The following is a 16,305-nucleotide window of genomic DNA, read 5'->3' as shown; positions in this document are numbered from 1 at the left end:
CTACTACCTGCTCTGAGATGTCCCACCACATCAGCCAGGCTTCCCTTCTTGACTTTGGTGATGAAGGCACCTAATCTCCCTGACTCTGTTATTCTTCCTCCCACAACCTAGAGAGAGAAAGAAAGAGATATTTGTGCCACAGAACCGTCACACGTGACATTGAAACAATAATAATAAGCTTGCTACCCGCTCTGACCTTTAACCCCAGCAAAGCTCCGGCTTCTTTTGGCATGGTGGCGCTCCTCTTGCTGAGGGTGATTCGTCCTATTAGATGGTCTCCCTCCTTGGACGGTTGCCAGGTGACAGGATGCTGCGACAGAGGAGATGGCAAGAGACTCAAGTCAGAGGGACAGTTACCCAAATATATATGTGGAGCTACAAGATCAGTTGCCGCCGAGAGATTGAGTTATTTAAGTTTTTATGGTATGGCTGCCGCAGGCTTTGTGAAGTCTAAGGTGTCTACCCATCTTCTAGCTGTATTTCCCCTCTAAAACTGATGGGAGTGTCTTTGTTGGACGATGTACTTCATTTCCATTTATTGTTAACGTGTTTGAATGCATGACCGGTTCCTTAAAAAGGTCTTAGAAACACATTTGCTCAGGTTTGCTACCCACTATCACCAAGGGATACAAAGCAACAGTCTCTTAACAATGAGTCCATAAAAGCCTTTACATTTGCTAGTGAATCCCTCCCAGATCGGAAAAATATTTCCTAAGAAAACTCCCATGTTTTACATTAATAGATTCCATAGAAAACAAAAAATGTACAATACAAAGAAGTGTGCTCACCAACACTCTCATCATCTCCGTTGAAACACAATGTAAAAACTTCTCGCCGCCGACTCCACATGCAGATGATCGGCAAACATTTAATGGTAAATAAGAATCCAAAAAAAGTACTTACATGCCATCCGGTGGGGTCGTGCGGGTAGCACTCCCAGTCGCCTGCAAGAGGAAAGAGTTGTGGATAAAGCTGAAACCTCCTTCATACATTCACACAGGAGTAACTGTATACACAGCACATACCAGCCTGGGTCCTCTCATACACAGCACGGCCACATTTGGAAGGTATTTGTTTACAGTGGAGAGGGTTAGGTTTATTGAATCTGCAGCCTGAGCTAGAATTAGAAATGCAATCACCAGAGTGGTAGTGATGATACCAAAAACAGATTAAAACACTTGCTGGAAATTCATAAAAGCATTAATATTAGTTTGAGTTATTGGTGCTTTACGCCACAGTTCAGATGCTGGAGTGTACAACAGTAATAATGATATCATATATAATATGATATAACTTTAGTAATTAGATTTTTATTTAAATGCTACATCAAGTCTAAAAGTTTAATGAAATCAAGTTATTCTATTATTTATTCTACTTAATGAAATCTTTTAAAAAATAAATTGAAACTTTATTCAAGATTTTATTTTGAAACAAACAAAACAAAAAAAATATGAAAATGGATTAAAAACAAAAAAAGAGAAAAGTTTACTTCAAATTGGCTGTGGAAATTCATTGTTGATCTTTAAAATAATTCCACAAGACAATCCCAAATCAAGTACCCTACCAAATTTTTCCACATCTCAGTCTTGCAGTCATCAGTGAATGAATCCTGCCGAAACGCCTAAAAAGGTACCATGCGATTTCAATGGATCCATTCCTGCGACAACTGAACAAGCGCTGTCCGCCGAGGTCAGTGTGATACAACCAAAAGCTTCAGAAATAGCTGCTAAGTGGATTTTAAGTACGGATAGTTTTTCTATAATGGGTTCCTTTTAGTCTAGTAGATTAATATTCTGGCAACAGAATTTAATAAACATTTATCAAACATTTATATTATAACAATTATCAGCCGTCTTTCTTGCACCAGTTCCTGCGGACAGACAGCAACTGGTGCATTCCTCTCGTGTTCCGTGGGATATTTTAGGGAATTACACATAGCATCTTTGACGTTCCAACCAGATATCCCGCTTCAGTCCAAAAAGCACAGCCTCCTCCGTACACATGGGCCGAGGGGCGGCGTTCGACACGACACTGTTATGACACAGGGTAAAGCAGAGCCAAGTGTTGCTAGGAGCCAGGAGGCCATGAAGTTAACGGGTTGTGACAACTTACGTTATGTAATCTTCAAGCAAATGCTCAGAAGATGCGACAACGCTCATTCTCAACGCAGTCATGAAACGGGGTGCTCAGTTTCATGACTGCGTTGTTTTGTGCAGTAGGTGTGTGTTCGTATGCTTTTAGATCTAAGGAGACCTGAAGGAAGAGACGAAGGCACTATTGGGTCCTGACCCTGTGAAGGGCCACTTGTGCAGGACGTAGGGCTGTACGAGATTTCTTAAAAACGGATGTATTGACAATTGTTTGATCTTTTAAACGCTCCTCCCTGGAGAATAGAACCAGAGATGGAGAGCAGAAAACCCTAAGTCACTCCTACGCAGTGGAAATAGTCAATTCTGGATATTGACCTTGAAACTAGAGTAGTTTAGGCTATGCAACAATTCGCAGGATGATTGTTGGTGCCAAATGCACAAATCTATGAGAAACTTTCCTCAAAAAGTGTCTAAAGACCTTCATATAATATAGGCACTAAACGCACATGGAGAAACATTGTTAGGTGGCGTTTCAAAAAGTGGGGAATCAGCTTCCATTGATCAGCGTATGTCGGGGCAATTCTTAGCGCAGACATATGCATCGTATAATTGATGGTTGATTTTTAAAAGTATTGACATATAAAGTAAATGCTGCAGAATTTGTATCGTGACGTATTGTCATATTTGTGTTGTGCTCTTTGCTGCCTTTGTTCCCATCGGAGGATGAGTTAGCATGTAGGAGGAGACGTAAAAAGATCATAATAGTTTCTACTGTGCTGCGACTGAATCCATATTTTACTCTGTGTGTGTGATGATGATTTACATGCCTGGGCGCTTCTCGGCTCCCAGCGAGCACATCTCAGAGCTGACCTGGCTTCGGTCTACGACTAAAAAAAGAAGCAGCATCTCGCTGCCATGCCGGTGTTAAAAAAGTGTCAGTTAAACAAAAACCTGGCCTGAAAGAACACTCATCCTAAACCTCCACTTGATCGATGTCGAGGGGGTACCTGGTTTGGGTCCAGGCCGGCTGGTGCTGCGCTAACTCTTTCTCATCTGGACACAACGCTGCTCTATTGATCAGAGGGTGACTTTAATGTAGTGTGAACGCTAAAGCGTGTTTGGCAAATACGGTGATGTAGCGGTAGATCCGGAAGATCAGGGCTCATAGTGATTGTCTAAAGATATAGAAAAGGGATTTCTGCTCATTCCATTTATATTCCCACAAACGGCCAGCTGGTTTGTAAGCCATGAATTTAATCGCCATCAGCCAGTGGCCTTAAGTGACTTAAGTCACATACAGCTCAGAAAAACCTGCTTTACCATTATGCCTGTTTATTTTACCCTAAATGAGGCCATAATTAACCAAATGAAGACTTGAAACTATTGGGTCCATAGACTCCAATCATCCAGATGCAAAAAGAAGTTCTACAATGAACCATAGTGTTTGTACACAAGGATATTGAATCCTGAAGTTGAGCATTTCCGTCACCATCTTGTTTTTTAGGGTGTTGCCACCCATCCAAAAGTGACACAGGGATGGTGAAGCAAAGTACAACCGAATGCTGATGACATTTTTTGGTGTTACAGTGAACTTTTATTAACTAAAAATATAATTTTTCAAGCATATAATTTGTTCTTGCGAGGAGGTGTACTAAAATTTAAAACTATAGTAGAATATAACTGCACCATTAGATACCCCGATCTAGTGAGATGTGTGGCAGAGCGCCACGGCGCCTTGGAGGAGTTAGTACTGAGGTGACATGACCAAGCTTGGACGTGACATTAAACTGGGTTCTCAGGCTGAAGACGTAGTTGGCAATGTGATGCCACATGTGGGATCAACTGGGGTCAAACTGCCCCCTCACACACACACAAGCTCAGTATAGGATACCCCTACCCCCTCACCCCCTCCCCCCTAGGGGCTTGGCTGAAAACAATCCAATCTGACACACAGGGAAGCGTTCAGATAGGCCAACCGGCTCGCACGCACTCCCCAACACGCACGCTGGTATTCTGTGAAGATGCTCGGCTGGCATTCAGATATCATCGAGAAATCATGCAAGACATTTGCTTTTGTGTAGTTAAGTTGTGTAATAATGCAGATTGAGAAATGCTCTGAAGAAACAGAGCAGCCTTACAAGTTCTAAATTGAACTGTATTACAGCACACATAGGATGGATGATGAAGAAGTGAAAGGGGAAATTAGCAAGGTACTGTTTTAAAAATATTGGAAGAGAAGCTCCGCTCCTCCGAGCCTTGAGGAATGAATTTGAATTTCAATCAACGCAACAATGAAGACATTTAGCAGGAATGCCTTTTTTCCTTAAAGATAAGCTTTACTATTGTGAAGTTATTCAACAATGCAAAGAACTTTTCCTAAAACATTACATTCATCTCCAGTTGTAGCTGTCTGGAAGATACCGTATTTTCCGCACTATAAGGCGCACTTAAAAGCCTTTAATTTTCTCACAAAACGACCCTGCGCCTTATAACGCGGAGCGCCTTATGTATGGATCAATTGGTTAATCGGTTGATCCATACTGGTTGTACACGGCGCTCGAGGCGCTCTGCCCAACATGCCAAAGCTCGCTCGTCTACGACGGCGAGATGCTGAGCGGGTGCTCAAGCGCTTGAGATATGGAGCTTGTTTCAGGGCGCGTCGGAGAAACAAAGCTGTCGTTCTTGCCGAGCACTTCATGAGATTAAAGAGCGAGAGACGGTGCCCTTTTCTTTACAGTAGCTGAACCATCTTAACGGGGAAAATAAGTTACTCTAAAGGCTGGCGCATGCTTCTGCGTCGCCGCACTCGTTTCAATTCATGGTTCTAAAAGTCTTGCGTGTGTTGCAGAGCAAATCACCACCAGAACAACAGGCGGAGTAACGTGTTTCGTAGAAGACGACCTAGAGAGTCACGTCTTTGTGTGTGGAAGTTGTTGGTTTGTTTATTTATTTATCATAGACTTTATTGCCTCGTGCATCGACACTGCTGCTTTTCATCGCGGACACATTTGTCCCGTATTTTCCTCCACAACTTTGTGCACCTCTCGACCGGAGATCTCCCTCCGTGAATTGGGAAGCCGTCCGCGCGTCCTTATAGTCCGCCAATGTCGGTTTGTATAAGCGGTCATATTTACGCATTTCTTCCGAAAAAAGTTCTGCAATCTGATCCGTTCTCTCGTAAACATCCTTCGTTTTAATAATGGCGGTATTGTGCTATGAACCTTGCAGCATCGAAAGCACCGTCTCCACCAAACCAACGGGGAACTGGGAAAATAAGTTATTCTAAAAGGGGCCCTTGGCAGGCGGCGTGGCTGGAGAGCAGCCGAAGATTTAAGGCGTGAGTAAGCTATTGTTGCACAGGTGTTCCGGTGTGGGGGCTTTTGTTGTCAAGGGGGAGATGGAAGGAGAGGAAGTTGAGGTGGTGGTTTGGCGCAGAACTGGAGCTCCGGGTTGTTTCTTTTGTTATCGACACGAAGTATAGGCGCACCCGAACCACTCGGCTACACGTGGATGGCGAGGGGCCGGCGGGAGCGGACGCACCTCGCAGCATCGATCGGACCCTGAAAGCACAGTCTCCACCTCCCCACATCCCCCGCGACGTCATACGTTTGACTGCAGGATCTTATGCGCCTTATAATCCGGTGCGCCATATGGTGCGGAAAAAACGGTACTTATAATTCACCTACGCTTTGACCAAGCGTTCTGTGTTGTTTTCTAGCCAGTGCCCAGAGGGCGGAGCTACATAAGAAATGTCTCTGGTCTTCCATCATTTAGGGTTGGCGGCCGAGAACCGGTACCAATACGACCGGTACCTACCGTACTGAAACGCAACACAGTGTAGCTACAGCCGCTGGCTAGCTAGCTATCTGACTTCTATTTATAAAGTCAGTGTTATTAAAGTCTGCACATTTTTTTGCAGGCAGACAATTGCGCACACACACACAGACACGTGCGCGTATACAGGAGAGCACGCGCTCCCCAGCGGACACAAAGCGCGCGTCCGTAACAACCACCCCCCCTAAACCGAGGGTGTAGCGACGTTCCTCCGGGTGTTGTTCGTAATCAAGCTGCATTGAGCTGCAGACACGTGACTTCATTTCCTCTCGCGAATGTCTTTATTTTACGCAGCAAAGCATAAATATAGAAATAATAAATTCCATTCTTTTTTGTTTTGTTGTTTGTTGTTTTATTGTTTTTGGTATCGTTTTAGCATTGGCAAAAACGATACCCATCCTAACTGCACACAGGATGTGAAAAGGCTGCTCAAAGTTGCAGAAAAAATGAGTTTCTCTGTTTTATATTTCTTTTGAAATATACAGCATGTTGACCTACAATGTTTGTATAAAATAAAGTTATGTAGTATTAGTAGTAGTATTAACTTGTGATCTGAGAGATGTGTGTCTGGTGATTTAGTTTTTTTTGTGACGACCTGCTGTTGGTCCTATAAATGTAAGAAACCACGGTGAAGCAGTTGTGAATTTTGCCTCATATCTCATGTGATGGATCGACAAACCAATGAATGAACGAACTTTCAGCACCCTCCCTGGTGGGAATTAAAGGCAGTTTGTTTTTCGTCTCTCACCTCTCTCGCTGACACTCTCGATCTCGGCGTCCTCACAGCTGCTGTACTCGGGCGTGGTCCCGCCCTCCTCCTCCGAACTGCTGACGCTGGTCTGCCTCTTACCCCCGGCTCCCATCCCTCGCTTTGATTTGTAGGGCCTCGGGGGCGGCGGGCGCAGGGATTCCGATTGGTCGGAGCTAAGCGAATCGTTGCGCAGCATGCTGTCGGATTTCTCACGTTTTGTCCGTCTCCCCACGGGCCCTTGGCCGAGGGGCTCTCTGAGCTCGGGGGGCAGGGGCTGCTGAGCGAGGTTGTGTTCGCGTGGCCCTCCGACCCCACCCACCGTCCTCTGTCCGGTCCGCACGCCGTCCCCAACCTCCCCTCCCATGCCCCCGCCTCGACCCAGCGCAGGAGCAGGGTGGCCCCGGCCTCCAGGTGGGGCCGGCCCTGCTTGGCGAGGGGGAGCACCGCTGTGGTCCATGTGGTGGTAGCCCCCCTCCTCGGTCCGCATTACCCCGCCGACTCCTCCAACAGGATCGTGCTCCAGAGAGCGTCCCTTCGACAGCTTCCGGCTCTCCCGGCGCTCCCGGGACTCCCCCCGGAGGTCCCGGTCCATGGACACCTGGGTTTGAAGTTTGGTTTGACCCTGCCGACGCTCCCCACGACCAGCTCCTCCGCCCCCTCTTCCATTTCTCCTGGGGAGCAATCAATATGGGGAGGGAGAGAGAGAAGCAGTTTATTTAAAGACACAGCTATATAAGAGAAAAAATGAAGAATGCAGGAGATCATGATGAATGATATGTATATACTATTGGGCTGTCAACATAAACGTGTTAATCTACGAACAAAATATTTTAACGTAGTTAACATTCAACTGTTTAGTTGTGGTTTACTTCCGGTCCTGGACCGCGGAAACAAAACAGCCACTAGCTGCAGTCAGTTACATCAATATGGAGAGAGCTTTTTGCATTGGAAGTAAAACAAACAGAGGCACGACATACAACGAGACCTGTGCAGAGGAATTACTCCACGTGTCCAGTAAAGAGTCAAATATTTCACTTTTATCATCTAAAAACTGTCAGTCGGCAATAAAAGAGTCTTATTAAGCGTTGGGTTGTACTTCCATCCTGTTGGGTAAATTCGAAATGCAAAAAAAAGGTGTTCAAAGACACCTTTGCCTGAAAACAGTTCAGACAAACTTATAGGAAATGTTCCCAGAAATCTCTTACATACAATTTGCCTTTCAGGTGCTTTACATCGGCTTCACCTTTCAGACCCGTAGGTTGCCATGACATGTCTGCATCGGGTATGATCCCTTTTCTTCATCACTTTAGCGAAACCGAATATTTCCACACTTCTAATGCTACAACAATTGCTCCAGCTTACGAATCTCGTGGTGGCTCGCTGCGCGACCGGGCATCGGTGCCGGGCGCGGCTCCAGGCACACCGGGTCGGTTGGGTTCTTGGATCACCGGGTTGGAGCCCGGGGGCGCCTGGGATCGAGACCGAAGCTTCTTGTCGCCGAGCGTCTGGCACACAGACGGCTCGCTGATGGCCGACCCGAGGCCGGCGGGCTTCCCGGCTGGACCGGTGAACCACTCGCCCGGTTTTGTCAGGAGCTCCTGCTGCTTCCTGCAGTTGTTACACACCCAGATCACCTAGTTCAGGAAAAAGACAGCATACGCCGAGATTAGAGATTCAGAGAACTGGTTGGTCTGAGATGCGTAATGCGACCGACCCCGGCATTTTAGTAATTTTTTTAACACAAAGAAACGGTTTCTTTGATGCAGCCCCACACGTTGACAGATGCTAATATGACGTATGGCTTCAATTGCAGTGACTGTCAAACAGAAAATGGAACTTTGCACTTCTAAAGAGCTGCACGGTTGCCAATGAGCGGTCCAGGAAAAAAAAAAAAAAAAAAAAAAGGTTTTCTGAAAGATTTTTTTTTGAGGATAACCATGGTGGCAGTTATACCAGGGAGCAGCTTGGCTTCCACTGTGAGCTGCGTCTGGCCTCCAAATGGAAGCAAACAAAGCCAACTGGATAACGGGAGGATATTCAACGTGCTAGCCAAAGCAATATCTTTCGTCTTCTTGCTCTCTATTTGTTCCGTCACACATATGCACACCGACTATACGTTGGCTGTGTTTGCACGCTGCGGTCGAGAGTCCAATTTCTGAGATTTACAAAAAAAAAAAAAAGGTGTACAGCCTTGGTGGTCGGGGACTGAGCGGGAAATAAAAGAGAGGATGGAGGATGGGGCCGAGGAGCTTAGAGCCGGTGCCCCTCTTCCAGCCACCAGGGTTCTCATTACTCCTGAACACTCCCTGATGACTCTTTAGAAGAGAGAGCTCAAATAAAACACTCTGGCATTGGCCACCCCTTCCTCTCCCCTTCCCCTCATCTCGCTTACGTCCCCCCCCCCACTCCTCCCTCCTCCAGATTGCTTTTGATTAAAGCTACAAAAGCCGAGGAGAAAAACAGCTTTACACCAACGCGGCTATATTTATCCCGCCAAACACCCCGGCACCACCAAGGAGAGTGTGCTTAACACAAACACACACACACAGCAAAGAAAGCAAAACACCGCCTCATATGAGACAATATAGCTTGGTGAAAACAGCGACCAATCTGTGATTTTTCAGTGGACAGACAGATGAAGTGGATCCAGCTGGGCTCGTCTTCTTGTCCGAACATGAAAAGGACAGGAAGTGAAGACTTTGAATGCATCCTTGGGGAAATTCTGTTGTAGTTTAGTTTTGGTATTTTATCTAACCAGATTCAAAATGCTGCTGGCAAAGTGAAACAAACACATTAAGTATATTTTAAAAATTAAATTTAAATTAAATTTAAAAAAAACATATTTTCCAGTTCAACTCGTCCAAATAAAATTGGCACAACAGCGCTGTATTAAAGAAAGGACTGCAACAAAAAATCCTTTTCTTAGATTAAGTGCTTGATAAATGACCATCAGAAGTTCCCAAAGTTGTTAAAGTAGTAGTTTTGTTCAACAGTCCACAATATTTACAATTATACACAACCAGAAAAGCCATAAATGTTCAAAGTATTTTAAAAACTGGAGTCATTCTTTGTTTGACTAGTTTGCTTGATAGATGGTCTTCGAAAGCAAAAAAACAATTATCTCTGAATTGTTGAGTAATTTTAATAAAAGTGACTATTTCGGTGTTAAGTAGTACTGGTGCTCTGTAGCAGTTATTTTGAGTAAGCTCCAGTTAGATCAGCTACAACATTTAAAAAAGAAAGGTTTTACATCAGTACATTGATAACAACTAGTGCAGCAGTTCTAAATTATACTTTTATTAAGTAAATTTCACAATAATCCAGAAAGCCCAATTCTCTAATTTTAGAAAGTGTACATCCAGGATGTCATCTGGTGTCTCCCCTGGCATCCAAAGTGGCTGCACAGCATGCTTCCAACCACCTGGTACCACTTGGTAGGCTGGATGACCGCAATAAGCTGCTCCCACAACGTTACTGGCGGTTGCCGCGGAGACCAGGTCCACGGAGCTCAGTGTGGGGGTGACCAGGGTGGTGCAGGGCATGAAAACAAGGCAGTAGGAGATCCACATGTGAAGAAGGATCGGAAAAACACCATCTATCACTGTTTGGATATAGAGGATCCTTCACCTCTTGATGGAAGCCACACACATATACACACAAGTGAACAGGCAGGGTTATTTCAATTTTAAAATCAAACTGTAGCAGTGGAGGGGCAACAGGAGACTTCTAGTTATGCTGCTACAATAAGAAAGCCATGTTACAGACTTTTGCAAATGTTTTAATTTCATTAGAAAATTGAGAATAATTAAGTAAAATGTATAGTGGCACCTCGAAGGCATAGGTGTTACCAATAAGTACCTGAACTCATCAAAATGCAATGGTTTTTGTTGTTTTAGGTCTAACGTTAGTGCAATCTTTTTTTACTCATATCCTTCAGGTTATGGAGTGAATGGAAAGCCCTTAGTTGCACTGCTTTACATTATAAATTATAATTATTGTTACCACCCAATAATAAAAATACATAGCTAACGTTACATTCTATCAACGTTGAGTTAACGTAACATTAGTCGGCTTTAACCAGTACGATATTGGACAGCCGCTGCCGTTTTTACCAATAAGCTAACGCTATATTAAACTCCCAGTAACCAAGCTTAATGTTAACCTTATATCACACAATCATGTTGAATATCAATATTACCACAATGTCACCGAAAAAGAATAACGACTGTTACTTTTTACGTTAGCAGTGCTTGGGCTAAGCTACGGCTATATCAAGCTAGCTAGCTTACACGAAGTGACCTAACTTAACGTTAGCATATTTCCTCCATTCCGGAACCCCGTATTAATTCAAAGACACTGTAAAAGTAAAATACAACACGGGAAAATGTGTATGCCAAAATAGTAGTTCAGAAATGCTACTGAATGGCCTTAAGTATTTAAAGTGAGCAGTGAAACTGCTAGCTAACCATAAAGAGTTGTTGCAGTTAGCCGAACTTACTCGCCGTCACCCTTCCAGGCCCCTCGGTGTCCTCTGTGACGTAATATTCACACCACCTGGGCTTATAGTTCACTTTATTCAGGAGGGTCCAGGCGGTCGTTTAAAGATCAAGTGCGAGGAGGACTTTGTGAACTGGTCCGCTGTACACAGGCTGCTTGACCTTTCACCCGATGGGCACCGTGTGTGCAGTGGGTCCGATCAGGGAATGCGGATAACCTGCATCGGCCCGCTCAGTTTTCAACTTCTATGGTTTTTAATCATACGAAATATTTCTTTCATTATATATGTGTTCCTACTTTTGTGTTCTGTCCCAGTCTACACCAAGACTAGCTAAATATTATCCATATGGTGTGTGGTATTCAGTAATAGCTTCATGATTTAATATACAATTTAGATTTATGGCATATTTAACAGATGTTGTAATTGTTCTTTGTATCCAGGGGGAATTGCACTGAGCAGAGGGGAGGATATCGGGTTATCAGGATGTGTCCTTTTGCTGCCAGATGAAACATATTTCAAGGAAAGCATTTTTAATCTAGGTAACATATAAACATATCTGGCACATCCTGTCTCAAAGTGATGCACAACGTTTAGCTATGTTACCTTGAGACTAGATTTCAACATTTGTTATGAGCAGGCTGCTTTAATTAAGTCTCTCAAATATCTCCAGTTGATGCAGAATGCGGCAACATGTGTTTTAACAAAAACTAAGAAAAAATATCACATTACTGCCGTAACTATTATCTTATCTGACACGTACTGCTTCTAGTACTATTTCTACAATCACATTACAATTACAATTACATAAACACACATTGACATATTGACAATCACATATTGACCTTGCTTCTTCCCTGCAGTGTTTGAGCTCTCTGGCCCAGCAGGTTTCCATGGATCGAGGTTATATCTGGACCCTGGTCCTTCCCCTGCCGTGGCCCCGCTGAAGCCTACTTCCACAATGATTATTGTTATTAGACACTTTACCATTACTATTGCTGTTACCGTTAATGCTTTTATTCAAATTTGTCTATTAAATCCAATGATGGTTTTGTTATTGCAATTATTTTTCTTTTCATTACTCTCATTGAGTCATTTATGTCACATTCATTGAACATGTTATCGTCTTTTATGTTGTTCATTCTGTACACACGTGATCTATTGATCTATTGAACCCCGGGAGAGGAAACCCTCCTCCGCTTCGCTCCCTAAGTTTTTTCCTTTTTTTCCCCCAGTTACAAGTTATTTTGGGGGGGGGGGGGGGGGGGTTCTGTGGCGACGTGAGAGATAAAGGTGAGAAGAGATTGAATAGCCCTCTGAGGCAAATTTGTGATTTGTTTTTGGGGTGATACAAATAAAATAAAATGTAATGGAATTATGTTTAGAAGTTGGAATTTGATAGTATTGTATTTTTTCTATGACATTTGTCTATAGTAATCCTATTTAATACATTTATATCTTAATTTGTTTGTGCAAGCACTCTTGACTGGTTTGTCAGAAGAAGTAACACTTTACATTTTATTTAAATACAACAAAATAATTAGCACTGCTATTGTTGTAGTTTAGTTAATTCATTTACATGGTTGATATTTTCACATTTAATAACATAAAATACATCACCCAAAAAAAGGTTTATTCAATCTGTTACTTGAGTGCAAAACTTCAATCAAAGGAAAGGCTCAGGAGTGCACACACAAACACACAGTTTGTGTATAAACTTCTACTTTAGCCGACACCATTGTACAGTATCCTTGCCTGATGAGCCAAACAATGTATTTAATTGGTTTATTCTACAAAACAACCTAGACAGTAATGTCTCTTAACATTATTGTAACATTCCTGATGATACCCGTATTGAATAGTTTGCAGCGGAATCATTTTGCCTTTTTGTATGCATGCAGTTTCAAATCAACTGTAAAGATCCCTTATGTCTCTAATGTTAAGTCTTGAATGACTCTTTAAATACATCTCAGCATCGCAATTCCTGTTGCAAATAATGAACAAATATTATTGTTATTCTAAAAAAAATTAAAATTGTAAATTTACTTAAAAGTATTGTGCAATGTTTTGGGTTGGATTGTCTCACCCGTCACATTTTCTCTTACTCCTCTCCAGAAGCACATTTCATTGTCTGCCCGAACAGTTTATTGGGACCTTTTTTTTTGTGAGGAGGCGTCAGAGTGCGTTGATGCCGCCATAACAAATGGCCAGCTGTTATTTTTAATAAGCGACTACCTTAATCCCATGATAATCCCAGTATTAGATCATAATACGATGGTGAAACAAGCGGCAGAGTGGAGACAACCACACACACACACACACACACACACACACAAACTTGTGGTTATACCCACACAAAACCATATATACGATATATGTACATGAGCAGCGATGCACAAACGCAGATACAAACGCCTGCTCTGATCCAGACAGACACACACACACACACACGCTAAGTGTCACATGACCACAGAAAGACCCTCCCCATGAGATTAGTTAGTGAGTGAAGAAGAGAGCAGAGAGAGAGAATAGCTTCTCCACAGATGGAAACTAGGACACCAAACCCCTGTGTGTGTGTTTGTTTGTTTTTTAGGTCCTGCTGCATCTGCCTTTGTGTGTGGTGTGTGTGTGTGGGTGTGTGTGTGTCCATCTGTGCTTGTGTCTATTCACGTCTGTTGAGGAGCCCGAGTGATTACCCTCCTGTAACTGCTCATGTGTAGGGCCTATGCGGTGCTTTTGGGTGCGCGTGATGCAGCGTAACAATGAAAAATCCATCGCTGATGGAGTTTGGAGGAAAGCGGGAGAACGTTGAAACCCCTTTCCGTGACGTAACAAGATTTTCCAGAACATTCTTCAGTGTACAGGAAGTACAGCGTCAGCTTGACGTATGGCAGCGGTGGCGCGTGAGGGCGGGCGCCGTAACCGAAGGCGTCTATAAATCCTGCGCCAAGGATGAAAGACTGCCACAAAGGAGATTAGTGTCCACATCAGCTAATGAGGCACTATATTAGCACAGCACCCACAGTAAAATATACCAACACCAGTGTTGGGAGTAACGCATTACTGTAAGTCCACTACTTTTAGCGGTAACAAGCATGTAACAAAGTATTTTTTTTAATAAATTAACGCAGTTACAATTACTGAAATTGAAATGAGTTTGTTACTCGCGTTACTCTCTTTTGTGACGCGAAGCGGAGGGCCGGCAAATAGTAAGTAAATAGCTGCCTGTCAGCACAAAATAGTTGTGGCCACCAAACGTTGTGTGTCACAGAAATATGTTTATTGTGTTTGACTGTTCAGTACTATTTATATTTATTACATTTAAAAAGCAGACATAAAAGTAACTTAAAAGTTACTTTCCAGAGTAACTAATTACTTTTAATACACAGTAACTGGTAAGTAATTCAATTACCTTTAAAAAGAAGTAACTAGTAACTGTAACTAAATACTCATTTTCAGTAACTGCCCAACACTGACAAACACACACACACACACACACACACGCAGCACATACCCAAAGTTACCACACAAATAGGTGCGTCTGCAGACGCCCAAGTGCAATGGGTTTGTTTAGTAACACGTGGAACGCCAGTCCTACAAGCAGGCGCAAAGCACGATGGCCGACACACACTTTCTCCCAACACACACAATAAGACTTTATGAACACGCATGGATGCCTGGATGTGGTGACTGTGGCTAATCATATTACTGCTCATACATTCAGTGGTGGAAAAAGGTCTCTAGTTAACATATAAAAGCACCTGATAATGCAAATGCCTTTAGTTTTAAAACTATCTGAAGGTTTAGACATTTTTTGTCCTTTGTTTGTAGACAAAAAAACACACCAAACACTGTCTGCTGAACTATATTTGGACGATAGAATGTATGTATGCGGATATATAGTACCTTTCCTTATCCTTAAGTCAAAGCAACGCTCCTTCAACGCCCTCCATTGGGTAAAAAGAAATGTATAAGCTCACTTGAGCAGATTTGTGATTTTGTCTGAGAAACAGTTTTAATAAAAGTCTTAATAACTGTTGAAAAGAGCAAGCAGCAAACATGGTATTCGCTGCATTGTCTTTTCTGCTGTCAATCTTTGTATTACTATCCATTTTTCTATGGTAGTTTGGTAAGATAGTAGCCAAGCCGACTTTGCAACCTCTACGTGGCCCATCGTTACTGGTGGATCGCAGCAATTAATGGACAATCCCGCCGACGTCTGAGCAAATTGTGTAGCAAAGTTAGTCGCTCCAAACCAGCTGAAGCAAACGTACCGTATCGTAACGTTTTTCATTTCCTTTGGTGAAATATGAAAAGTTGTATTTGAATGGAACGGAAACACAGCCATTATTGACGGTGCAGTAAACATTCGGATCGCTTTCTTTTTCACAGAAAAACTGCATTTTCTTTCATTGACACCAAATGATACTTTTAAAGACTACTGCGGTCTCAAAATGAGTCAACTTGCTCATAACAAGAATCTTCAGTTCTTAGTAGAGAAACCTTTTGCTGTCATGACCTGCTGCAAACCAGCTGCTGGCAGCGTTCCTGAGGAATCTCAGCCCACTCCTGATGGGCAATGGCCTCCAGTTCAGTAATATTCTTGGGTGTGCGTCTTGCAACCGCCTTCTTCAAACTCCACCGGAGACTTTTGATGGGGTTGAAGTCTGGCGACTGCGACGGCCACGCTGGAATCGTCCATTCCTTCTTCTGAAACAAAGCCTTTTCAGCATATTGGAGCTGACTTTTCTTTTTGGGGTTAGTGGTGCGCGTGAGTCCGGGCATGAAACCCTTCAGTGTTCGGTATGCGCCTCACTGTGCAACCTGACACCTCAGCGCCTGCTGCCACCAGGTCCTGGTCGCTCGAGGGGGGCGTTCTATCTTAAGCGCACCTGAACTAATGATTAGCCCTTGATTAGTTGCCCCAGGTGGGCTTGAGACAGGGGGTTGAATCATTTCAAAGGGTGCTCTACTAACTGCTTGTCATGAAGAGGTTGAATCATTTTGAGACTAGTAATGATTAAAAGTAGCTTTTCGTGTTGAATTTTATTTTTTAGAAAATAAATAATAATTTGTAAATAAGCCTAATACACAATGGAGGTTGAATAATTATGATTTCAACTGTATTGGTAGAT

At 43.2% G+C, this 16,305-nt stretch overlaps 1 protein-coding gene across 39 annotated transcripts in view; it reads right to left on the bottom strand.

The window, feature by feature from the left end:
* Window positions 1-16,305, bottom strand: part of rims1a (regulating synaptic membrane exocytosis 1a) — a 67,644-nt gene that overhangs the window by 23,942 nt on the left and 27,397 nt on the right. For all 39 annotated transcript variants that reach the window (XM_078103939.1, XM_078103940.1, XM_078103941.1 and 36 more), the window contains 5 exons: window positions 8,038-8,309; window positions 6,673-7,346; window positions 904-944; window positions 197-310; window positions 8-107 (listed from right to left, as the gene is read on the bottom strand). In XM_078103939.1, the coding sequence (XP_077960065.1) occupies window positions 8-107; window positions 197-310; window positions 904-944; window positions 6,673-7,346; window positions 8,038-8,309 (1,201 nt within the window). The remainder of the gene's footprint in view (window positions 1-7; window positions 108-196; window positions 311-903; window positions 945-6,672; window positions 7,347-8,037; window positions 8,310-16,305) is intronic.

Source organism: Gasterosteus aculeatus, chromosome 6 (assembly GCF_964276395.1).
Source record: "Gasterosteus aculeatus chromosome 6, fGasAcu3.hap1.1, whole genome shotgun sequence".
In the NCBI taxonomy this organism is placed as follows: domain Eukaryota; kingdom Metazoa; phylum Chordata; class Actinopteri; order Perciformes; family Gasterosteidae; genus Gasterosteus; species Gasterosteus aculeatus.
Note: the sequence above shows the minus strand (reverse complement) of the source record. Positions and strands in the feature narration are given on the sequence as shown.